General features: G+C 51.8%; 1 protein-coding gene across 1 annotated transcript in view; it reads left to right on the top strand.

Annotated features, from left to right (window-relative positions):
- Positions 1-25,719, top strand: part of LOC136605445 (uncharacterized) — a 57,730-nt gene that overhangs the window by 12,189 nt on the left and 19,822 nt on the right. The window contains exons 6-12 of the mRNA XM_066588955.1: positions 261-417; positions 2,629-2,785; positions 5,197-5,353; positions 7,669-7,825; positions 10,093-10,249; positions 12,595-12,751; positions 20,001-20,141. Coding sequence (XP_066445052.1) covers positions 12,615-12,751; positions 20,001-20,141 — 278 coding nt within the window. The 5' untranslated portion in view covers positions 261-417; positions 2,629-2,785; positions 5,197-5,353; ... (1 more) ...; positions 10,093-10,249; positions 12,595-12,614. The remainder of the gene's footprint in view (positions 1-260; positions 418-2,628; positions 2,786-5,196; positions 5,354-7,668; positions 7,826-10,092; positions 10,250-12,594; positions 12,752-20,000; positions 20,142-25,719) is intronic.

Genomic DNA, 25,719 nt, shown 5'->3' with positions numbered 1-25,719 from the left:
TGGGCATGGGCAGTACACGGTACAACAGCACTTCTGACCGCCTCTTCAGCAGTATTGCAGTCACGGCGTCAGTTTATTACTCTGCCTAACGCCGTGATTGGTTTACATGATAATAATTTGCCGCCTTCATTTCTCTTCAGTGACGGATTTGTATACATGTCGCCTGAGATCATTTAGGAAGCGACGGCACGCTTTCTGTGTTGCGCTGTAGAGTGCAGTGATGGACGCTTGTAAATTGGCTTTCTTATTGTCATTGACAGGGCATCATCTTAGGACCTTAATGAAAAAGAATGAAGAACAGTGCAGAAAGCACCCCGCCGGGCGCATGATGGTCAGAAGCAAGCCGCGGAGCAACAGAAGAAGAAGGCGGGCCGGTCCAATGAACTGCGTTCTCTTTGCCGTCATGTGGACGGTCAGGTGCGTGTGCATCGCTTAATGCTTCACGTACCGTGACAGATTTCTCAGGCGCTACAGTGCCAACGTGACAGATTAAAGGGGTATTCCCATCTGAGACTTTCCTGGCATGTCCACAAGATATGCCATGGAAGTCTGATAGTTGCGAGTCTCACGTCTCAGGCTCGTACCCACCTCTAGTTTTGGCATCCCTGACCTCCTGGCCGGCTGGATGGTGGCGCCTGGGGGTGGCGAGGACTTACGAAAACAGCCGAGCGGACGAGCTATGCTCTTTCCGTAAGTCTGGAAGTAAGTTGGCAAGCAAGGTGTGATGCTCTGGGCAATGTTTAGCCTATAAACCTTGGGTCCTGGCATTTATGTGGATGTAACCTTGACACGTACCCCTCCTTAAAGGGGTTTTCCCATTACTTAAAATTGCTTCACAGCCACTCTGCCCTTCCTGGTTGCTGTTGAGCAGGATGTGTGACTGCTGCAGCCAATCACCGGCTATAGGAGGTCACTGCTGTGGCGATTGACTAGCTCCAATAGTCACAGGTGCTGGTCAGTAGGAAGTACAGAGTGGCTGGGAGGCTTTTTACAGTGGTGGAAAAACCCCTTGAAATGTTTTTGCAGCCCAGGTTCACCCTTTATGGCATGAAATATAGTAAAACGGGCGTCTCTGTAAAGGATCCAGGCATATGGCAGCTGGCTACTTGATATTTGCCTATATGTGTGACCTTTCAGCCTTCGCTCATGGGGCCCGACGACTGTGGGCTGAAACGTCACACCTAGAATTGAAGTATCTGTAATTTTTCAAAAAATGTGTTGGAGTGCTGGCTATTTTTATGTTTTTGATCAAGGAGACACAGAGTTGGGGTTACAGTTCCTTCCTTCCTTCCTTCCTTCCTTCCTTCCTTCCTTCCTTCCTTCCTTCCTTCCTTCCTTCCTTCCTTGTCCATGCAGACAGAATAGCTTCTTGCGGTTGTGGCAAATTACATGGCGGTGCTGGGAATAGCTGACACGAAGAATTCATGGATTTATGCTGCTTGTGCCAAATTCTGGCCTTTCCATCAGCGTGGCACAACAGAGCAGGGTTCCCCTGTAAACCCAATATTTTTTCACTGCTCGGCGATCCCATTTTTGCCTTCTTTTGTTCGCCGGAGTCTGTCTTGCTTTCTAGTTTCTCGTAGACACAATAGGACATAAGCCAGTTATTTGCTGTTACGGCCTTTCCGTGCTGAGGAACGGGGAGTTGTGCCTTGGGACCATTTAGTTGGAGCTCCGCAGGCGTTTGATTGGTTTGCTGGACTGTGTGCGGCCGGGTGGTGGGAAGTATCTGGACAGCCTCCTCCGGCCCCTTCTGCGGAGGATCCCCTTTGGCTGAGTGTTCTTCCTGGAAGACGCCATTATGGGTGTACTCTGGACAGGGCTGCAGGAGGAGAGCCCAGAAGTTGTGAGTTTTTGAAATGCGGGCCCTGCCTAGTCCTGCGGCCATGACAAGGCCTTGTGGGAAGTGGCTGACAATGGTGGTTGTAATATGGCCGAGCAGTGAAAATTGTGGATGTAGGAACGTTGTGAGTGCAGTTTTTGGTGCTGTTCCCCGGGGTGAAGCGTGTAATTTCCATCCAGGGAAGCTGAAATGGTGAAAGGTCAGCCGCTGGCTGTAATAATGCAGCTGACCGTTGGGTGTATAGTAGAGGCCGGCGCTGCATTGTGGCCTGCTCTATTCAAACGCCAACTGATTCCATGTGCCTGGCTGTAGTGTAGTGGTCAGAGCACACGTCCGGGGTCGCAGACGGTTCCAGATCAATTACCTGCACCTCATTTGTGGACACCACTTTTTTTTTTTTACAATTTCATAATTTTTTTAAAATCCACCCAAAGTAAACACAAACCTTTTACCTGCTTTTACTTTCATGTTTAATGATAAACGGGCACACACACACACATGGGCATGCAGCGGGTCCATAGCTGGTGGGCATGGGCAGTACACGGTACAACAGCACTTCTGACCGCCTCTTCAGCAGTATTGCAGTCACGGCGTCAGTTTATTACTCTGCCTAACGCCGTGATTGGTTTACATGATAATAATTTGCCGCCTTCATTTCTCTTCAGTGACGGATTTGTATACATGTCGCCTGAGATCATTTAGGAAGCGACGGCACGCTTTCTGTGTTGCGCTGTAGAGTGCAGTGATGGACGCTTGTAAATTGGCTTTCTTATTGTCATTGACAGGGCATCATCTTAGGACCTTAATGAAAAAGAATGAAGAACAGTGCAGAAAGCACCCCGCCGGGCGCATGATGGTCAGAAGCAAGCCGCGGAGCAACAGAAGAAGAAGGCGGGCCGGTCCAATGAACTGCGTTCTCTTTGCCGTCATGTGGACGGTCAGGTGCGTGTGCATCGCTTAATGCTTCACGTACCGTGACAGATTTCTCAGGCGCTACAGTGCCAACGTGACAGATTAAAGGGGTATTCCCATCTGAGACTTTCCTGGCATGTCCACAAGATATGCCATGGAAGTCTGATAGTTGCGAGTCTCACGTCTCAGGCTCGTACCCACCTCTAGTTTTGGCATCCCTGACCTCCTGGCCGGCTGGATGGTGGCGCCTGGGGGTGGCGAGGACTTACGAAAACAGCCGAGCGGACGAGCTATGCTCTTTCCGTAAGTCTGGAAGTAAGTTGGCAAGCAAGGTGTGATGCTCTGGGCAATGTTTAGCCTATAAACCTTGGGTCCTGGCATTTATGTGGATGTAACCTTGACACGTACCCCTCCCTAATGGGGTTTTCCCATTACTTAAAATTGCTTCACAGCCACTCTGCCCTTCCTGGTTGCTGTTGAGCAGGATGTGTGACTGCTGCAGCCAATCACCGGCTATAGGAGGTCACTGCTGTGGCGATTGACTAGCTCCAATAGTCACAGGTGCTGGTCAGTAGGAAGTACAGAGTGGCTGGGAGGCTTTTTACAGTGGTGGAAAAACCCCTTGAAATGTTTTTGCAGCCCAGGTTCACCCTTTATGGCATGAAATATAGTAAAACGGGCGTCTCTGTAAAGGATCCAGGCATATGGCAGCTGGCTACTTGATATTTGCCTATATGTGTGACCTTTCAGCCTTCGCTCATGGGGCCCGACGACTGTGGGCTGAAACGTCACACCTAGAATTGAAGTATCTGTAATTTTTCAAAAAATGTGTTGGAGTGCTGGCTATTTTTATGTTTTTGATCAAGGAGACACAGAGTTGGGGTTACAGTTCCTTCCTTCCTTCCTTCCTTCCTTCCTTCCTTCCTTCCTTCCTTCCTTCCTTCCTTCCTTCCTTCCTTCCTTCCTTCCTTCCTTCCTTCCTTCCTTCCTTCCTTCCTTCCTTCCTTCCTTCCTTCCTTCCTTCCTTCCTTCCTTCCTTCCTTCCTTCCTTCCTTCCTTCCTTCCTTCCTTCCTTCCTTCCTTCCTTCCTTCCTTCCTTCCTTCCTTCCTTCCTTCCTTCCTTCCTTCCTTCCTTCCTTCCTTCCTTCCTTCCTTCCTTGTCCATGCAGACAGAATAGCTTCTTGCGGTTGTGGCAAATTACATGGCGGTGCTGGGAATAGCTGACACGAAGAATTCATGGATTTATGCTGCTTGTGCCAAATTCTGGCCTTTCCATCAGCGTGGCACAACAGAGCAGGGTTCCCCTGTAAACCCAATATTTTTTCACTGCTCGGCGATCCCATTTTTGCCTTCTTTTGTTCGCCCGAGTCTGTCTTGCTTTCTAGTTTCTCGTAGACACAATAGGACATAAGCCAGTTATTTGCTGTTACGGCCTTTCCGTGCTGAGGAACGGGGAGTTGTGCCTTGGGACCATTTAGTTGGAGCTCCGCAGGCGTTTGATTGGTTTGCTGGACTGTGTGCGGCCGGGTGGTGGGAAGTATCTGGACAGCCTCCTCCGGCCCCTTCTGCGGAGGATCCCCTTTGGCTGAGTGTTCTTCCTGGAAGACGCCATTATGGGTGTACTCTGGACAGGGCTGCAGGAGGAGAGCCCAGAAGTTGTGAGTTTTTGAAATGCGGGCCCTGCCTAGTCCTGCGGCCATGACAAGGCCTTGTGGGAAGTGGCTGACAATGGTGGTTGTAATATGGCCGAGCAGTGAAAATTGTGGATGTAGGAACGTTGTGAGTGCAGTTTTTGGTGCTGTTCCCCGGGGTGAAGCGTGTAATTTCCATCCAGGGAAGCTGAAATGGTGAAAGGTCAGCCGCTGGCTGTAATAATGCGGCTGACCGTTGGGTGTATAGTAGAGGCCGGCGCTGCATTGTGGCCTGCTCTATTCAAACGCCAACTGATTCCATGTGCCTGGCTGTAGTGTAGTGGTCAGAGCACACGTCCGGGGTCGCAGACGGTTCCAGATCAATTACCTGCACCTCATTTGTGGACACCACTTTTTTTTTTTTACAATTTCATAATTTTTTTAAAATCCACCCAAAGTAAACACAAACCTTTTACCTGCTTTTACTTCCATGTTTAATGATAAACGGGCACACACACACACATGGGCATGCAGCGGGTCCATAGCTGGTGGGCATGGGCAGTACACGGTACAACAGCACTTCTGACCGCCTCTTCAGCAGTATTGCAGTCACGGCGTCAGTTTATTACTCTGCCTAACGCCGTGATTGGTTTACATGATAATAATTTGCCGCCTTCATTTCTCTTCAGTGACGGATTTGTATACATGTCGCCTGAGATCATTTAGGAAGCGACGGCACGCTTTCTGTGTTGCGCTGTAGAGTGCAGTGATGGACGCTTGTAAATTGGCTTTCTTATTGTCATTGACAGGGCATCATCTTAGGACCTTAATGAAAAAGAATGAAGAACAGTGCAGAAAGCACCCCGCCGGGCGCATGATGGTCAGAAGCAAGCCGCGGAGCAACAGAAGAAGAAGGCGGGCCGGTCCAATGAACTGCGTTCTCTTTGCCGTCATGTGGACGGTCAGGTGCGTGTGCATCGCTTAATGCTTCACGTACCGTGACAGATTTCTCAGGCGCTACAGTGCCAACGTGACAGATTAAAGGGGTATTCCCATCTGAGACTTTCCTGGCATGTCCACAAGATATGCCATGGAAGTCTGATAGTTGCGAGTCTCACGTCTCAGGCTCGTACCCACCTCTAGTTTTGGCATCCCTGACCTCCTGGCCGGCTGGATGGTGGCGCCTGGGGGTGGCGAGGACTTACGAAAACAGCCGAGCGGACGAGCTATGCTCTTTCCGTAAGTCTGGAAGTAGGTTGGCAAGCAAGGTGTGATGCTCTGGGCAATGTTTAGCCTATAAACCTTGGGTCCTGGCATTTATGTGGATGTAACCTTGACACGTACCCCTCCTTAAAGGGGTTTTCCCATTACTTAAAATTGCTTCACAGCCACTCTGCCCTTCCTGGTTGCTGTTGAGCAGGATGTGTGACTGCTGCAGCCAATCACCGGCTATAGGAGGTCACTGCTGTGGCGATTGACTAGCTCCAATAGTCACAGGTGCTGGTCAGTAGGAAGTACAGAGTGGCTGGGAGGCTTTTTACAGTGGTGGAAAAACCCCTTGAAATGTTTTTGCAGCCCAGGTTCACCCTTTATGGCATGAAATATAGTAAAACGGGCGTCTCTGTAAAGGATCCAGGCATATGGCAGCTGGCTACTTGATATTTGCCTATATGTGTGACCTTTCAGCCTTCGCTCATGGGGCCCGACGACTGTGGGCTGAAACGTCACACCTAGAATTGAAGTATCTGTAATTTTTCAAAAAATGTGTTGGAGTGCTGGCTATTTTTATGTTTTTGATCAAGGAGACACAGAGTTGGGGTTACAGTTCCTTCCTTCCTTCCTTCCTTCCTTCCTTCCTTCCTTCCTTCCTTCCTTCCTTCCTTCCTTCCTTCCTTCCTTCCTTCCTTCCTTCCTTCCTTCCTTCCTTCCTTCCTTCCTTCCTTCCTTCCTTCCTTCCTTCCTTCCTTCCTTCCTTCCTTCCTTCCTTCCTTCCTTCCTTCCTCATGCATACAGAATAGCTACACACGGTTGTGGCAAATTACATGGCGGTGCTGGGAATAGCTGACACGAAGAATTCATGGATTTATGCTGCTTGTGCCAAATTCTGGCCTTTCCATCAGCGTGGCACAACAGAGCAGGGTTCCCCTGTAAACCCAATATTTTTTCACTGCTCGGCGATCCCATTTTTGCCTTCTTTTGTTCGCCGGAGTCTGTCTTGCTTTCTAGTTTCTCGTAGACACAATAGGACATAAGCCAGTTATTTGCTGTTACGGCCTTTCCGTGCTGAGGAACGGGGAGTTGTGCCTTGGGACCATTTAGTTGGAGCTCCGCAGGCGTTTGATTGGTTTGCTGGACTGTGTGCGGCCGGGTGGTGGGAAGTATCTGGACAGCCTCCTCCGGCCCCTTCTGCGGAGGATCCCCTTTGGCTGAGTGTTCTTCCTGGAAGACGCCATTATGGGTGTACTCTGGACAGGGCTGCAGGAGGAGAGCCCAGAAGTTGTGAGTTTTTGAAATGCGGGCCCTGCCTAGTCCTGCGGCCATGACAAGGCCTTGTGGGAAGTGGCTGACAATGGTGGTTGTAATATGGCCGAGCAGTGAAAATTGTGGATGTAGGAACGTTGTGAGTGCAGTTTTTGGTGCTGTTCCCCGGGGTGAAGCGTGTAATTTCCATCCAGGGAAGCTGAAATGGTGAAAGGTCAGCCGCTGGCTGTAATAATGCAGCTGACCGTTGGGTGTATAGTAGAGGCCGGCGCTGCATTGTGGCCTGCTCTATTCAAACGCCAACTGATTCCATGTGCCTGGCTGTAGTGTAGTGGTCAGAGCACACGTCCGGGGTCGCAGACGGTTCCAGATCAATTACCTGCACCTCATTTGTGGACACCACTTTTTTTTTTTTACAATTTCATAATTTTTTTAAAATCCACCCAAAGTAAACACAAACCTTTTACCTGCTTTTACTTCCATGTTTAGTGATAAACGGGCACACACACACACATGGGCATGCAGCGGGTCCATAGCTGGTGGGCATGGGCAGTACACGGTACAACAGCACTTCTGACCGCCTCTTCAGCAGTATTGCAGTCACGGCGTCAGTTTATTACTCTGCCTAACGCCGTGATTGGTTTACATGATAATAATTTGCCGCCTTCATTTCTCTTCAGTGACGGATTTGTATACATGTCGCCTGAGATCATTTAGGAAGCGACGGCACGCTTTCTGTGTTGCGCTGTAGAGTGCAGTGATGGACGCTTGTAAATTGGCTTTCTTATTGTCATTGACAGGGCATCATCTTAGGACCTTAATGAAAAAGAATGAAGAACAGTGCAGAAAGCACCCCGCCGGGCGCATGATGGTCAGAAGCAAGCCGCGGAGCAACAGAAGAAGAAGGCGGGCCGGTCCAATGAACTGCGTTCTCTTTGCCGTCATGTGGACGGTCAGGTGCGTGTGCATCGCTTAATGCTTCACGTACCGTGACAGATTTCTCAGGCGCTACAGTGCCAACGTGACAGATTAAAGGGGTATTCCCATCTGAGACTTTCCTGGCATGTCCACAAGATATGCCATGGAAGTCTGATAGTTGCGAGTCTCACGTCTCAGGCTCGTACCCACCTCTAGTTTTGGCATCCCTGACCTCCTGGCCGGCTGGATGGTGGCGCCTGGGGGTGGCGAGGACTTACGAAAACAGCCGAGCGGACGAGCTATGCTCTTTCCGTAAGTCTGGAAGTAAGTTGGCAAGCAAGGTGTGATGCTCTGGGCAATGTTTAGCCTATAAACCTTGGGTCCTGGCATTTATGTGGATGTAACCTTGACACGTACCCCTCCTTAAAGGGGTTTTCCCATTACTTAAAATTGCTTCACAGCCACTCTGCCCTTCCTGGTTGCTGTTGAGCAGGATGTGTGACTGCTGCAGCCAATCACCGGCTATAGGAGGTCACTGCTGTGGCGATTGACTAGCTCCAATAGTCACAGGTGCTGGTCAGTAGGAAGTACAGAGTGGCTGGGAGGCTTTTTACAGTGGTGGAAAAACCCCTTGAAATGTTTTTGCAGCCCAGGTTCACCCTTTATGGCATGAAATATAGTAAAACGGGCGTCTCTGTAAAGGATCCAGGCATATGGCAGCTGGCTACTTGATATTTGCCTATATGTGTGACCTTTCAGCCTTCGCTCATGGGGCCCGACGACTGTGGGCTGAAACGTCACACCTAGAATTGAAGTATCTGTAATTTTTCAAAAAATGTGTTGGAGTGCTGGCTATTTTTATGTTTTTGATCAAGGAGACACAGAGTTGGGGTTACAGTTCCTTCCTTCCTTCCTTCCTTCCTTCCTTCCTTCCTTCCTTCCTTCCTTCCTTCCTTCCTTCCTTCCTTCCTTCCTTCCTTCCTTCCTTCCTTCCTTCCTTCCTTCCTTCCTTCCTTCCTTCCTTGTCCATGCAGACAGAATAGCTTCTTGCGGTTGTGGCAAATTACATGGCGGTGCTGGGAATAGCTGACACGAAGAATTCATGGATTTATGCTGCTTGTGCCAAATTCTGGCCTTTCCATCAGCGTGGCACAACAGAGCAGGGTTCCCCTGTAAACCCAATATTTTTTCACTGCTCGGCGATCCCATTTTTGCCTTCTTTTGTTCGCCGGAGTCTGTCTTGCTTTCTAGTTTCTCGTAGACACAATAGGACATAAGCCAGTTATTTGCTGTTACGGCCTTTCCGTGCTGAGGAACGGGGAGTTGTGCCTTGGGACCATTTAGTTGGAGCTCCGCAGGCGTTTGATTGGTTTGCTGGACTGTGTGCGGCCGGGTGGTGGGAAGTATCTGGACAGCCTCCTCCGGCCCCTTCTGCGGAGGATCCCCTTTGGCTGAGTGTTCTTCCTGGAAGACGCCATTATGGGTGTACTCTGGACAGGGCTGCAGGAGGAGAGCCCAGAAGTTGTGAGTTTTTGAAATGCGGGCCCTGCCTAGTCCTGCGGCCATGACAAGGCCTTGTGGGAAGTGGCTGACAATGGTGGTTGTAATATGGCCGAGCAGTGAAAATTGTGGATGTAGGAACGTTGTGAGTGCAGTTTTTGGTGCTGTTCCCCGGGGTGAAGCGTGTAATTTCCATCCAGGGAAGCTGAAATGGTGAAAGGTCAGCCGCTGGCTGTAATAATGCAGCTGACCGTTGGGTGTATAGTAGAGGCCGGCGCTGCATTGTGGCCTGCTCTATTCAAACGCCAACTGATTCCATGTGCCTGGCTGTAGTGTAGTGGTCAGAGCACACGTCCGGGGTCGCAGACGGTTCCAGATCAATTACCTGCACCTCATTTGTGGACACCACTTTTTTTTTTTTACAATTTCATAATTTTTTTAAAATCCACCCAAAGTAAACACAAACCTTTTACCTGCTTTTACTTCCATGTTTAGTGATAAACGGGCACACACACACACATGGGCATGCAGCGGGTCCATAGCTGGTGGGCATGGGCAGTACACGGTACAACAGCACTTCTGACCGCCTCTTCAGCAGTATTGCAGTCACGGCGTCAGTTTATTACTCTGCCTAACGCCGTGATTGGTTTACATGATAATAATTTGCCGCCTTCATTTCTCTTCAGTGACGGATTTGTATACATGTCGCCTGAGATCATTTAGGAAGCGACGGCACGCTTTCTGTGTTGCGCTGTAGAGTGCAGTGATGGACGCTTGTAAATTGGCTTTCTTATTGTCATTGACAGGGCATCATCTTAGGACCTTAATGAAAAAGAATGAAGAACAGTGCAGAAAGCACCCCGCCGGGCGCATGATGGTCAGAAGCAAGCCGCGGAGCAACAGAAGAAGAAGGCGGGCCGGTCCAATGAACTGCTTTCTTTTTGCCGTCATGTGGACGGTCAGGTGCGTGTGCATCGCTTAATGCTTCACGTACCGTGACAGATTTCTCAGGCGCTACAGTGCCAACGTGACAGATTAAAGGGGTATTCCCATCTGAGACTTTCCTGGCATGTCCACAAGATATGCCATGGAAGTCTGATAGTTGCGAGTCTCACGTCTCAGGCTCGTACCCACCTCTAGTTTTGGCATCCCTGACCTCCTGGCCGGCTGGATGGTGGCGCCTGGGGGTGGCGAGGACTTACGAAAACAGCCGAGCGGACGAGCTATGCTCTTTCCGTAAGTCTGGAAGTAAGTTGGCAAGCAAGGTGTGATGCTCTGGGCAATGTTTAGCCTATAAACCTTGGGTCCTGGCATTTATGTGGATGTAACCTTGACACGTACCCCTCCTTAAAGGGGTTTTCCCATTACTTAAAATTGCTTCACAGCCACTCTGCCCTTCCTGGTTGCTGTTGAGCAGGATGTGTGACTGCTGCAGCCAATCACCGGCTATAGGAGGTCACTGCTGTGGCGATTGACTAGCTCCAATAGTCACAGGTGCTGGTCAGTAGGAAGTACAGAGTGGCTGGGAGGCTTTTTACAGTGGTGGAAAAACCCCTTGAAATGTTTTTGCAGCCCAGGTTCACCCTTTATGGCATGAAATATAGTAAAACGGGCGTCTCTGTAAAGGATCCAGGCATATGGCAGCTGGCTACTTGATATTTGCCTATATGTGTGACCTTTCAGCCTTCGCTCATGGGGCCCGACGACTGTGGGCTGAAACGTCACACCTAGAATTGAAGTATCTGTAATTTTTCAAAAAATGTGTTGGAGTGCTGGCTATTTTTATGTTTTTGATCAAGGAGACACAGAGTTGGGGTTACAGTTACAGTTCCTTCCTTCCTTCCTTCCTTCCTTCCTTCCTTCCTTCCTTCCTTCCTTCCTTCCTTCCTTCCTTCCTTCCTTCCTTCCTTCCTTCCTTCCTTCCTTCCTTCCTTCCTTCCTTCCTTCCTTCCTTCCTTCCTTCCTTCCTTCCTTCCTTCCTTCCTTCCTTCCTTCCTTCCTTCCTTCCTTCCTTCCTTCCTTCCTTCTCCATGCAGACAGAATAGCTTCTTGCGGTTGTGGCAAATTACATGGCGGTGCTGGGAATAGCTGACACGAAGAATTCATGGATTTATGCTGCTTGTGCCAAATTCTGGCCTTTCCATCAGCGTGGCACAACAGAGCAGGGTTCCCCTGTAAACCCAATATTTTTTCACTGCTCGGCGATCCCATTTTTGCCTTCTTTTGTTCGCCGGAGTCTGTCTTGCTTTCTAGTTTCTCGTAGACACAATAGGACATAAGCCAGTTATTTGCTGTTACGGCCTTTCCGTGCTGAGGAACGGGGAGTTGTGCCTTGGGACCATTTAGTTGGAGCTCCGCAGGCGTTTGATTGGTTTGCTGGACTGTGTGCGGCCGGGTGGTGGGAAGTATCTGGACAGCCTCCTCCGGCCCCTTCTGCGGAGGATCCCCTTTGGCTGAGTGTTCTTCCTGGAAGACGCCATTATGGGTGTACTCTGGACAGGGCTGCAGGAGGAGAGCCCAGAAGTTGTGAGTTTTTGAAATGCGGGCCCTGCCTAGTCCTGCGGCCATGACAAGGCCTTGTGGGAAGTGGCTGACAATGGTGGTTGTAATATGGCCGAGCAGTGAAAATTGTGGATGTAGGAACGTTGTGAGTGCAGTTTTTGGTGCTGTTCCCCGGGGTGAAGCGTGTAATTTCCATCCAGGGAAGCTGAAATGGTGAAAGGTCAGCCGCTGGCTGTAATAATGCAGCTGACCGTTGGGTGTATAGTAGAGGCCGGCGCTGCATTGTGGCCTGCTCTATTCAAACGCCAACTGATTCCATGTGCCTGGCTGTAGTGTAGTGGTCAGAGCACACGTCCGGGGTCGCAGACGGTTCCAGATCAATTACCTGCACCTCATTTGTGGACACCACTTTTTTTTTTTTACAATTTCATAATTTTTTTAAAATCCACCCAAAGTAAACACAAACCTTTTACCTGCTTTTACTTTCATGTTTAATGATAAACGGGCACACACACACACATGGGCATGCAGCGGGTCCATAGCTGGTGGGCATGGGCAGTACACGGTACAACAGCACTTCTGACCGCCTCTTCAGCAGTATTGCAGTCACGGCGTCAGTTTATTACTCTGCCTAACGCCGTGATTGGTTTACATGATAATAATTTGCCGCCTTCATTTCTCTTCAGTGACGGATTTGTATACATGTCGCCTGAGATCATTTAGGAAGCGACGGCACGCTTTCTGTGTTGCGCTGTAGAGTGCAGTGATGGACGCTTGTAAATTGGCTTTCTTATTGTCATTGACAGGGCATCATCTTAGGACCTTAATGAAAAAGAATGAAGAACAGTGCAGAAAGCACCCCGCCGGGCGCATGATGGTCAGAAGCAAGCCGCGGAGCAACAGAAGAAGAAGGCGGGCCGGTCCAATGAACTGCGTTCTCTTTGCCGTCATGTGGACGGTCAGGTGCGTGTGCATCGCTTAATGCTTCACGTACCGTGACAGATTTCTCAGGCGCTACAGTGCCAACGTGACAGATTAAAGGGGTATTCCCATCTGAGACTTTCCTGGCATGTCCACAAGATATGCCATGGAAGTCTGATAGTTGCGAGTCTCACGTCTCAGGCTCGTACCCACCTCTAGTTTTGGCATCCCTGACCTCCTGGCCGGCTGGATGGTGGCGCCTGGGGGTGGCGAGGACTTCCGAAAACAGCCGAGCGGACGAGCTATGCTCTTTCCGTAAGTCTGGAAGTAAGTTGGCAAGCAAGGTGTGATGCTCTGGGCAATGTTTAGCCTATAAACCTTGGGTCCTGGCATTTATGTGGATGTAACCTTGACACGTACCCCTCCTTAAAGGGGTTTTCCCATTACTTAAAATTGCTTCACAGCCACTCTGCCCTTCCTGGTTGCTGTTGAGCAGGATGTGTGACTGCTGCAGCCAATCACCGGCTATAGGAGGTCACTGCTGTGGCGATTGACTAGCTCCAATAGTCACAGGTGCTGGTCAGTAGGAAGTACAGAGTGGCTGGGAGGCTTTTTACAGTGGTGGAAAAACCCCTTGAAATGTTTTTGCAGCCCAGGTTCACCCTTTATGGCATGAAATATAGTAAAACGGGCGTCTCTGTAAAGGATCCAGGCATATGGCAGCTGGCTACTTGATATTTGCCTATATGTGTGACCTTTCAGCCTTCGCTCATGGGGCCCGACGACTGTGGGCTGAAACGTCACACCTAGAATTGAAGTATCTGTAATTTTTCAAAAAATGTGTTGGAGTGCTGGCTATTTTTATGTTTTTGATCAAGGAGACACAGAGTTGGGGTTACAGTTCCTTCCTTCCTTCCTTCCTTCCTTCCTTCCTTCCTTCCTTCCTTCCTTCCTTCCTTCCTTCCTTCCTTCCTTCCTTCCTTCCTTCCTTCCTTCCTTCCTTCCTTCCTTCCTTCCTTCCTTCCTTCCTTCCTTCCTTCCTTCCTTCCTTCCTTCCTTCCTTCCTTCCTTCCTTCCTTCCTTCCTTCCTTCCTTCCTTCCTTCCTTCCTTCCTTCCTTCCTTCCTTCCTTCCTTCCTTCCTTCCTTCCTTCCTTCCTTCCTTCCTTCCTTCCTTCCTCATACAGAATAGCTACACACGGTTGTGGCAAATTACATGGCGGTGCTGGGAATAGCTGACACGAAGAATTCATGGATTTATGCTGCTTGTGCCAAATTCTGGCCTTTCCATCAGCGTGGCACAACAGAGCAGGGTTCCCCTGTAAACCCAATATTTTCTTGTCCGTATCATTGGGGGACCCAGCCAGACCATGGGATATAGCCACTGCCACTAGGAGGCGACACTAAGCAAAAGTGTTAGCTCCTCCCACCAGGCTATATCACCCCTGCAGGCACTCAGCTATTTAGTTTTTAGCTTAGTGTCTAGCAAGGAGGCAGACATGTCAGGTCCAGGAGGACTTTATGGCGGGCATACGGGGAGTCGGGGCTTTTCCCTGGCTTTCCTGTACTACCGGGGAGGGAGCAGGCAGATGGTGTCTCCACCACTCTGCGGTGCCCTACCCAGCGAAGAAAAGGTGGCACGACCCTGCCTATGTGCATTGGCGTCGTTGGCCCGCCAGCAATAGGGTTCCCCCCTCTGGAGCAGCGCCCCTCTCTGACGGCGAGCGCAGGGGGGAACACTGCTGGAGCGCAGATGGAGAGAAGGGAGCGTATCCGGGAGAAGGGAACGGAACTTCAAGCCTCCCTCCAAGTCTGCGGTCGGCTGCCAGGAACCCCTTCAGAGGACCCCAACCACCTTGGAAGGTCCTGGGGAAAGGAGTTCAGGTGCATTTACTCCTTCTCTTTACCTATCTCCCCCTCTCTCCTCTGCCTAATTCAGTGCATATGGGATTATGTCCTTCCCCCCCTCCCCCTCTCCCCTCTCTATCCAGAGACACTGCTGAAAAGGGGGAGCTGGGTGCTTACCGGCCAAGGCTGGGAGGGGGTGGATGCTCGACCACAGGAATGTATGGTTGCGGGTGACTGCTGCGGCCGCGGGCAGTGGATCACGGCTGTGGGACAAAGAGCAGGCTGCAGAGTGAGCTGCGGCGCCCCGGGGGGCGGGGCGCCGGCCACGGGGACGCATTAGTGTGGTGCACCTAGCACTTCCTGTGATGCGTTTGGACTTCCGGGGCAGGCCACGCCCACCCCAGCCGGGCGGGACTTTCAGGGAGGCGGCCAGCAAAGAGGATGGCCGCTCCCAGTAGCTCTTACAAGGAACTACTTACTAGTGAGCAGCCCCACTTCTTGCCATTGGCACTTACTGCGGCAGGTGTTTCTCTCCAAACCGCAAGCACCTCCTGGCAGTGCGGTTTGTTCTACAATCAGCAAGCTCCAGTCAGCACCCATCGGTCAGCAGCACCCATCGGTCAGCAGCACCCATCGGTCAGCAGCACCCATCGGTCAGCAGCACCCATCGGTCAGCAGCACCCATCGGCCAGCAGCGACAGTCACCTGCAGCGACAGTCTCCAGCGGCGGCAGCTTCCAGCGTCTTACCACAGAGAAGGCCGCCAGGTCCCAGAAGCTCCAGCTGGGCCGGGACGACCGCAGGACGGGGTAAGCCCTGCCAAGGCAGCTCTCCCCTGTGTTTGCTAACCCCTGCGGGTACTCGCTCTCAGCAGTACACGGAGACACCCTACCCCTATTCCCACCACTCCCTTGCGGTTATCTGTAGGTGTGGATTGCTTCATGTCTGACCCTAGACCAGAGGGTTCCAGTCAGGCTATGGGGAGGGCGAAATACTATGTGTGCACGTTATGCAACGCTAAGTTCCCAAGTGGTCAGGCGGAGCTCCGCTGTGTAGCCTGTAACCCAGTGCGATCAGCTCCAGGGACCCCGGTGCCCCCCGCCGCCCCTGTAGAGCAGGTAACCGAGCCTGAATGGGCTAGATCACTGGCCGCTGCAGTGTCAGGACTAGCCAGATCGTCGGCCGCAATATTGCGCCGATTAGAATCCGATTCAGAGGTGTTTTCCCCGGAGCGTTTTCAGGGAGGGTCGCGCAAAAGGCGGAGATCCCGCAGCTCTGAAGGGGTTTCTCACAGGTCTTGTCGGTACAGAAGGTCATCCAGATCTTCTAGGTCTCAACAATCTAGATCAGATCCCTCACTGGCCTCATGCTCCTCAACTCTTCAAGCTGCAGACCAAGATCAGCCTCCGCACGGTTTTTCGGGGGGTAGTAGCGGTCTGGAGGAGGAGGAAGCGTCTGCAGTGTCATCACTGTCAGACAAGAGATTGTTTTGCCCAAGACTCGCTCCAAGGCACCTACGGGCGCAAGGACGGGAGTATCAGTTTTAGGGTCTTTCCCCACCCGCTATTTACAGGGTGGGGGGGCAGGCCCTTGGGGTTCCAGAATGTATGGTTAGCCCGCGTGACCGACGCCTGGGTACAGGAGGTCGTCTCACGAGGGTATGCCATCGAATTTGCAACATTGCCACGGGAGCATTTTATCAGATCCAGGATACCGAAGGACCCAGGAAAGGCAACACAGCTGCACCAGGCAATAAAACAACTGTTGGCGCAGGGAGTAGTGGTGCCGGTGCCGGGGTGTCAGCACGGAAGGGGTTTTTATTCGAATCTCTTCATAGTTCCCAAGAAGGATGGCAGAGTCAGACCGGTCCTCGACTTACGAAGGCTAAATCATTACATCAAAGCAAGACATTTCAGGATGGAGTCCCTCAAGTCGGTAATAGCGTCTATGGAACCGGGGGAGTTCCTGGCGTCAGTGGATATCAGGGACGCGTACCTGCATATTCCAATTCGCGACTCTCACCAGCAGTTTTTACGCTTCGAGGTGCAGGGGAGCCATTACTAATTTGTAGCGCTGCCATTCGGGCTCTCGACAGCCCCTAGAGTCTTTACAAAGGTGCTGGCAGCGGTAATGGCACTACTCCATACAAGGGGGGTGATAGCCATCCCTTACCTGGACGACATACTGGTGAAGGCTCCAGACCAGGAAGGCAATCTAGAGAGCCTGAGAATCACACTTCAGACTTTGGAGGAATTCGGTTGGGTCATAAACCAAGAGAAATCCTGTCTAGTACCAACCCAACAGTTGGAATTTCTGGGGATGGTGTTCAACACCAAGAAGCACCAGATTCGCCTGCCGCAAGCGAAAGCAGTAACACTGGTCAACAAAGTGCGCCCGCTACTTCAGGGGAGGCAAACGACCATCAGGTATTGCATGAGAGTACTGGGCATGATGGTAGCCTCCTTCGAGGCCATACCATTCGCACAGTTTCATTCCAGGGAGTTCCAGCATTTCATTCTGGCACACTGGAACAGGTCGCAGTGGACGTTAGACCAGCGAATCTCCATAACACCAAAGGTTCGCCTTGCCCTGAGATGGTGGACGAGTCTCCGGAGAATCCAAGGTGGTCGGTCACTGTTTCCAGGACAGTGGAGGATACTGACCACGGACGCCAGTTGTTACGGCTGGGGCGGAACTTTGGAGGGACACTCCACCCAGGGGAGGTGGTCACAGGACGAGGCAAGGCTACCGATAAACGTCCTGGAGCTGCGAGCCGTACGGCGAGCACTGCAGTTTTTCCATCCACAGCTTAACAGAAAGGATGTGAAAGTCCAGACAGATAATGCCACGGCAGTGGCATACATCAACCGCCAGGGAGGCACAAGAAGTGCGAGAACAATGACAGAGGTATCCGGCATACTCAGCTGGACGGAGAAACATCTACAGTCCATATCGGCAGTGCACATCCCGGGGGTAGAAAACTGGGTAGCGGATTTTCTCAGTCGAAAGACAGTGGACCCCGGCGAATGGCAGCTGCATCCGGAGGTCTTTCAAGCGATATGTCAGCGCTGGGGCACCCCGGACGTGGATATGATGGCTTCCAGACTAAATTACAGGGTTCTCCCTTTCGTGGCACGCTCAAGAGATCCTCAGGCGGTAGCAGTGGACGCCCTACTGGTCTCGTGGGCAGGGTTCAGACTACCATACGTGTTTCCTCCTCTTCCACTCATTCCGAGGATATTAAAGAAGATCAAGAGGGAAGGAGGACCAGCAATCCTGGTCGCTCCGGATTGGCCGAGGCGAGCATGGTATCCAGACATAATTGAAATGTTGGCCGACACTCCGTGGCCACTCCCAGAACGGGAGGACCTACTATCACAAGGACCAATATTCCACCCGAATCCAAAGTCATTTCGTTTGACGGCCTGGCCGTTGAGACCACGATATTGGAAAAAAAAAAAAAAAAAAAACCCGGGTATTTTCGGAAGCAATTATCCGAATTATGGTCCAAGCCAGGAAGCCGACATCCTCGAGAATTTATTATCGCATATGGAGACGCTTTTTTTTTTTAGCTGGTGTGAAGACCGCCATATACATCTCATGCGTTTTCTCACTAGCAAACATTCCGGATAGCGGCCCACTCTACAAGGGGCAGTGGAGGCTTCCTAGGCGGTTCAGCATGGAGCCTCAGCATTACAGGTATGTAGGGCAGCCACTTTGGCGTCCCTGCATACATTTGCAAAATTCTATACGGTCCATACATATGCGTCAGCGGATGCTGCCCTGGGTAGAAGGGTTCTACAGGCGGCAGCCCCCTGACTACTGGGACCTTCTGGGGATTCCCACCCTTTTATTTCCAGGACTGCTTTTGTACGTCCCATGGTCTGGCTGGGTCCCCCAATGATACGGACGAGAAACGAATATTTTTGGTATAACTTACCGTAAAATCTCTTTCTCGTCACGTTCATTGGGGGACACAGCACCCTCCCAAGGATTAATTTCTTTGTAGCAGGGCGGAGCCCTTTGGTCTCAGGTCACAGATGACGAGATATATATCCAGAAGACTGGTATGTCTTTCCTTGGTTTACGTTAAAGTGTAAATAATTTTTTGTGTACTCCCACTGGCTGTTCCTACTGCTTGCATACAAACTAATTAGCTGAGTGCCTGCAGGGGTGATATAGCCTGGTGGGAGGAGCTAACACTTTTGCTTAGTGTCGCCTCCTAGTGGCAGTGGCTATATCCCATGGTCTGGCTGTGTCCCCCAATGAACGTGACGAGAAAGAGATTTTACGGTAAGTTATACCAAAAATAGTCGTTTTTCACTGCTCGGCGATCCCATTTTTGCCTTCTTTTGCTCGCCGGAGTCTGTCTTGCTTTCTAGTTTCTCTTAGACACAATAGGACATAAGCCAGTTATTTGCTGTTACGGCCTGTCTGTGCTGAGGAACGGGGAGTTGTGCCTTGGGACCATTTAGTTGGAGCCCCGCAGGCGTTTGATTGGTTTGCTGTTTGCTGGACTGTGTGCGGCCGGGTGGTGGGAAGTATCTGGACAGCCTCCTCCGGCCCCTTCTGCGGAGGATCCCCTTTGGCTGAGTGTTCTTCCTGGAAGACGCCATTATGGGTGTACTCTGGACAGGGCTGCAGGAGGAGAGCCCAGAAGTTGTGAGTTTTTGAAATGCGGGCCCTGCCTAGTCCTGCGGCCATGACAAGACCTTGTGGGAAGTGGCTGACAATGGTGGTTGTAATATGGCCGAGCAGTGAAAATTGTGGATGTAGGAACGTTGTGAGTGCAGTTTTTGGTGCTGTTCCCCGGGGTGAAGTGTGTAATTTCCATCCAGGGAAGCTGAAATGGTGAAAGGTCAGCCGCTGGCTGTAATAATGCAGCTGACCGTTGGGTGTATAGTAGAGGCCGGCGCTGCATTGTGGCCTGCTCTATTCAAACGCCAACTGATTCCATGTGCCTGGCTGTAGTGTAGTGGTTAGAGCACACGTCCGGGGTCGCAGACGGTTCCAGATCAATTACCTGCACCTCATTTGTGGACACCACTTTTTTTTTTTTTACAATTTCATAATTTTTTTAAAATCCACCCAAAGTAAACACAAACCTTTTACCTGCTTTTACTTCCATGTTTAGTGATAAACGGGCACACACACACACATGGGCATGCAGCGGGTCCATAGCTGGTGGGCATGGGCAGTACACGGTACAACAGCACTTCTGACCGCCTCTTCAGCAGTATTGCAGTCACGGCGTCAGTTTATTACTCTGCCTAACGCCGTGATTGGTTTACATGATAATAATTTGCCGCCTTCATTTCTCTTCAGTGACGGATTTGCATACATGTCGCCTGAGATCATTTAGGAAGCGACGGCACGCTTTCTGTCTTGCGCTGTAGAGCGCGGTGATGTACGCTTTCTTATTGTCATTGACATGGCATCATCTTAGGACCCTAATGAAAAAGAATGAAGAACAGCGCAGAAAGCACCCCGCCGGGCGCGTGACGGTCAGAAGCAAGGCACGGAGCAACAGAAGAAGGCGGGCCGGTCCAATGAACTACGTTCTGTTTGCCGTCATGTGGACGGTCAGGTGCGTGTGCATCGCTTAATGCTTCACGTACCGTGACAGATTTCTCAGGCGCTACAGTGCCAACGTGACAGATTAAAGGGGTATTCCCATCTGAGACTTTCCTGGCATGTCCACAAGATATGCCATGGAAGTCTGATAGTTGCGAGTCCCACATCTCAGGCTCGTACCCACCTCTAGTTTTGGCATCCCTGACCTCCTGCCCGGCTGGATGGTGGCGCCTGGGGGTGGCGAGGACTTACGGAAACAGCCGAGCGGACGAGCTATGCTCTTTCCGTAAGTCTGGAAGTAAGATGGCAAGCAAGGTGTGATGCTCTGGGCAATGTTCAGCCTATAAACCTTGGGTCCTGGCATTTATGTGGATGTAACCTTGACACGTACCCCTCCTTAAAGGGGTTTTCCCATTACTTAAAATTGCTTCACAGCCACTCTGCCTTTCCTGGTTGCTGTTGAGCAGGATGTGTGACTGCTGCAGCCAATCACCGGCTATAGGAGGTCACTGCTGTGGCGATTGACTAGCTCCAATAGTCACAGGTGCTGGTCAGTAGGAAGTAGAGAGTGGCTGGGAGGTAATTTACAGTGGTGGAAAAACCCCTTGAAATGTTTTTGCAGCCCAGGTTCACCCTTCATGGCATGAAATATAGTAAAACGGGCATTGCTTTTAAAGGATCCAGCAACATGGCAGCTGGCTACTTGATATTTGCCTATATGTGTGACCTTTCAGCCCTCGCTCATGGGGCCCGACGACTATGGGCCGAAACATCACACCTAGAATTGAAGTATCTGTATTTTTTCAAAAAATGTGTTGGAGTGCTGGCTATTTTTATGTTTTTGATCAAGGAGACACAGAGTTGGGGTTACCGAGCCTTCCTTCCTTCCTACCCTGTATAAATATTGGTCCATGCAGACAGAATAGCTTCTTGCGGTTGTGGCAAATTACATGGCGGTGCTGGGAACAGCTGACTCGAAGAATTCATGGATTTATGCTGCTTGTGCCAAATTCTGGCCTTTCCATCAGTGTGGCACAACAGAGCAGGGTTCCTCGTATGCCGTGAACTGAGTTAAGAAAACGGCGTGTGACTGGGGACAGGCATAGGAAGGGTTAAGAAAAGCGAGCTTAGAGGGGGTGGATCTAGGACAGGAAGCGAAGAGGGAGGGGAGCGGAAGTAGACCAGAGAGGAGACACACGAGGAGAAGAAGGAAGATAGGAGATGAGAAGACGTACAGGGAAAGTAAGGCGAAAGAAAGCAAGGAAGACAGACTGTGAAATAAGAGGAGCCGAAGAGCAGGAGAGGCTTACAGAAAGGGTGCAGCGTGCGAGTCAGGAGCTGCAAGCAGGAAGAAGGAGACAGAGCGGTCACGCCATCGGAAAGGAGAAGCCCCAAGATGGAGGACCTACGGGAGAGGATCCAGTAAGCGGTACAGCAGGACGGCACCGGGTGGCTTGAGGAGCTGCTCGCTAGCTGTCGCTCAGGATCGGAGTCCGGGATGCCAGCGGAGCTGGCGGCACAGGAGCCAGCAACCGGGAGAGGAGCAGTGCAAGAAGGGGATGCCGGTGGAACCCGCCCGAGGAGAAGAAAGAACCCCCCCCCCGGCGAGACTCAGTCCGAGTCCCGCCGCAAAGAGAGGCGGCCGGAAGATCAGTCGGGGAGGCGGAAGGCCGCGGAGAGCAGAGCGCGCCGGGAGGAAAATGGCGCCAATTTCAAACAGCGCAGCGGGAAGAATGCCCACGGAGGACGTGCGGTCACCACCAACCGGGAGTCCACGACAAGAGGGAGGACATCCGGCAGCAGCGCGGGCATGCTCCGATCCAGCAGAGCAGTGCATGGCAGCGCGCAGGAAGGCCGAAGCGCGGTCACTACCAATCGGTAGTCCGCGGCAAGGAGGAAGGCGCACGGCAGCATCACGGGCATGCTCCGGCCCAGCAGATCAGCGCGCTACTGGGCGCACGACAGCTGAGGGGCGGTCACCACCGGCCGGTGGTCCGCGGGAGAGGGGAAGAGGAACGGCAGCGGCTAGGGCATGCTCCGGACCGTCGGATCTGCGCGTGGCTAGGCGCACGATTGCCAATCCCAGCATTGTGGATGTACAAAGAGGAAGGAGAGAAGCAAGTGGACGCATACATCATGGCTGCAGACACACCCAAGATGGCGGCGGTACCAGTCAACGGCTACAGGTAGAGGCGGGGGGGAGGGGAGTAGTGCGCTAGCGAGGTTAGCGGCCGGGGGCCAGGGCTCCGTGGGACATAGCCGCAGCTTAGAAGCAGGAGGACAGTATAGCGCAGCCACTAGCACGGCAAGCAGCAGCGGCTGTAGATCAGGTAGCATGCACGGCAGCGACGGGGGTAGAGGGTATAGAATGGAGGATAACGGTAGTATGTTTTCGGACCGCACCCCCGAAAGAGCCCAGGTCCTTTGCGCCAGCGACCACCTTTGCCCGTAGGGTCCTGGCAGTCCAGCCCATCAGCAGCACCCCCTTCCCGCCCTTCACCACATATCCCCCCATAGCGGGCACAGCAATCAGGGGGTGCGCATGAGCATCCGCTCGCAGCAGCCAGACATCAGGGTCCAAAGCTCACATAGGCGCTGCTACGTTAATCCGCGTTTTGTGCGGGCCCTCTCTCCTGCGGGGGGAGAGTCGTCTTATAGTAATGTTAGTCGCACCAGCAGCAATAGGCAAGGTCAGGGCGCCAAGCGCAGACAGAGGGAGAGAGCGCTACCAGCGCAAGCGGGATAGTGAGCGGGGTAGGCTAGTGGCGGAGGCCAGCATTGGGAGAGTTAGGGCAAGCAGAGAGAGCGAGGGCGACAGGTACATTGGTCTGGAGCAGCGGCACCAGCCGGAAACCTACCGCCACCCAGTGTTATCGCCAGCAACCCGTACAACCAGGGATTCCATACGCCCCACAAGGCGGGATGTTTCGCAAGAACGGCCGGAACTGGGTCACCTTGGAACAGAACAAAGGAGGAGGGCTCGAGAGGCTCCGCACGCGTCCGTTCGGCAGCCCTCGCCCGGCAGGAGCCCTGGAGGAGGGCCGGCAGGGACCACGGCCTTGGCATCGCCGGAGGTCGGTCAAGCCGGTGAGTCTAACTATTTAAATGCGTGGAAAAATGTTATGGATCCCACTAAGGCGGCTGATAGCAGTGATTTGGTTAATGTTTTGAAATCGCTGTTGAGCAAAGTGAAGTGCGTGGGCCCACCTGTGAAAAATGATGCTGGATCGGAGAATTTACTGGAGAAAATTCGGTGAATGCTCAACAGCCGGTGGAAATGATGTGGTGTTGGTGTTAAAATCGCTGTTGAGCAAGATGGATCAAAAGGATGTGTTGTCAGCATCCTGTGGATCCCCAGGGGGCTCGGGCCCGCCTGCGGGGCAGGAGGGTGAATGCTTAACAGCCGGTGGAAATGATTTGGCGTTGGTGTTAAAATCACTGTTGAGCAAGATGGATCAAAAAGGATGTGTTTGTCAGTGTCCTGTGGATCCCCAGGGTGCTTGGGCCCGCCTGCGGGGCAGGAGGGTGGATGCTCAACAGCCGGTGGTGATGTGGACCCTCTAGAAAGGTTACAATATGCTGACTCATGGTTTTGCGGTGTTGCCCCGTTAGGGGTCAGTGTGTCAGAGGAGTTACTGGATAAGATTCGCAAAGGTGTTCATGTCGATATTTGGTCCTTGCTATCGGTGGACCATGTGATGGTGGATAAGGAGCGAATATCGGAGTGCGGCGCGGACAAGGAGCCGAAAGTCGCCAAGACGTTTGGCAATTGGTTGCAGGCGTTTTGGTGCTGGCATATATTACAGGTCAGCATCAGTCGGAAAAAGGCCCAGAGCTGTTAGTGTATCTTAATACGATATTCAGCGCGTATAAATTGCATGGAGGCGCTGCATGGTGGCCGCTATGACGAAGATTTTCGGCGTCGAGTTTCGGGTATCGGTCATATAAGTTGGGCGTCACAGCTATTGAAGTTTGGTTACAACTTATTTTAGCGCAGCGTCCGCAAAAAACGACTTTTCAAGGGGGTTGACAGCCCCCTGCGAAAGTTTCAGACATGAGTGTTTTGTCTGTGGGGACCAGCATGCCGCGGTACGGTGTTTTAGGAAGAAGAGACAAGCAGTTGCCGGGGGCGGTGTCAGTGGAACACCGAACCCCGGTGAGAAGCAAACACCTCTTCCAGTGGCTCGACAAGTACCACAGGAAGGAGGAGGCAAAAAATCCTTAGACATGGTTTTTCCGACGGTTTCGTTATCCCGTTTATGTTTCAGCCCGCCTCCACGATGTGCCCAAATTTAAAATCAGCGACGGAAGGAGCAAGCGCCAGTAGTTTACGCGTCTTTTGACCAGGCAGTGTTACTAGTCAGAACGGCTGGTAAGCGGGCTCAGTTAGCAAAAGCGGATATCGAGTCGTTTTTTTCCGGCTGCTTCCAATTCACCCTGAGTGTTTTCATCTGCTGGGGTGCAAAATAGACAACCAATTTTCTTCGATATGTGCCTACCGATGGGTTGTTGTATTTTATATTATTACTTGGAGCTGTTAAGCTCCTTCCTGGAATGGATGCTCAAGTACGAGACGAGCTTCACATCGGTTATGCATTATCTAGATGATTGTCTGTTCATGGGAACGGAGTCATTGGGCTCGTGCGGGTTTTTTGTTGCACACTTCCCGGACACTGATGAAAAAAGCAGGGGTCCCATTGTCTGAAGAGTAGACTAGGGGACCTGTAAGCAGGCTGACATTTCTGGGGATCGAGATAGACACCGAGGAAATGGTATTCAGGTTGCTGGCAGACAAAATAGCTCGCCTGCGACAAACGGTAAAAGACGTTGCGAGTCGTAAGAAGGCCACGCTGCGCCAGGTCCAGGTCCTGATGGTTTTGTTAAACTTTGCCTGCAAAGTGATACACATGGGCCGTGTTTTTTTCCAGAAGGCTATCGCTGGTGACGGTGGGAGTAAAGGAGCCTAACCATTTTGCGAGGATCACGCAGGGAATTTGTGGTGATCTGCATATCTGGAGAATCTTTCTGGAATCTTTCAAGGGGCAAGTGGTGTGCTCCAAGGAGGAGTGGTCGGGACCCGAACGCTGCTTGTTTGCTCACGCAGCAGGGTCGGCCGGTTTTTGGTGCAATTTTCTGGAACCACTGGTGCGGGGAACCCTGGCCAGTATCCTGGATGCAAAAAACAATGGAAGAAAAACATTACGCTTTTGTAGTTTTTTCCCGTGGGTGGCTGCTCCGGAGTTATGGGGTGAAGAGCTCCAGGACCATAAGTTGTGTTTCTGGTCCGATAATGTTTCGGTGGTGCAAATTGTTAACAGGCAGTCCTCGGCTTCCCTGCCGGTGTGGGCGCTGCTGAAGCACGTGGTGTTACGAGGTTTGCAACGAAATATATATCCACGAGCAAAACACGCACCGGGTTATAGAAATCTAGCAGCTGACGCACTCTCTCGTTCGCAGATGGAGCGGTTCAGGGAGCGGCACCCGCAGGCGGACGCCGAGGGGGTACGCTGCCCGCATTTCTTGTGGAATCTGGCAGAGCAGAGTTGCTGAAGCTAGTCGAGACATCTTGGCGGTTGGTACCCGGAAAAATT

The sequence above is a fragment of the Eleutherodactylus coqui genome, unplaced genomic scaffold (assembly GCF_035609145.1).
Source record: "Eleutherodactylus coqui strain aEleCoq1 unplaced genomic scaffold, aEleCoq1.hap1 HAP1_SCAFFOLD_310, whole genome shotgun sequence".
NCBI lineage: Eukaryota > Metazoa > Chordata > Amphibia > Anura > Eleutherodactylidae > Eleutherodactylus > Eleutherodactylus coqui.
This window is presented reverse-complemented; position numbering and strand designations above follow the sequence as displayed.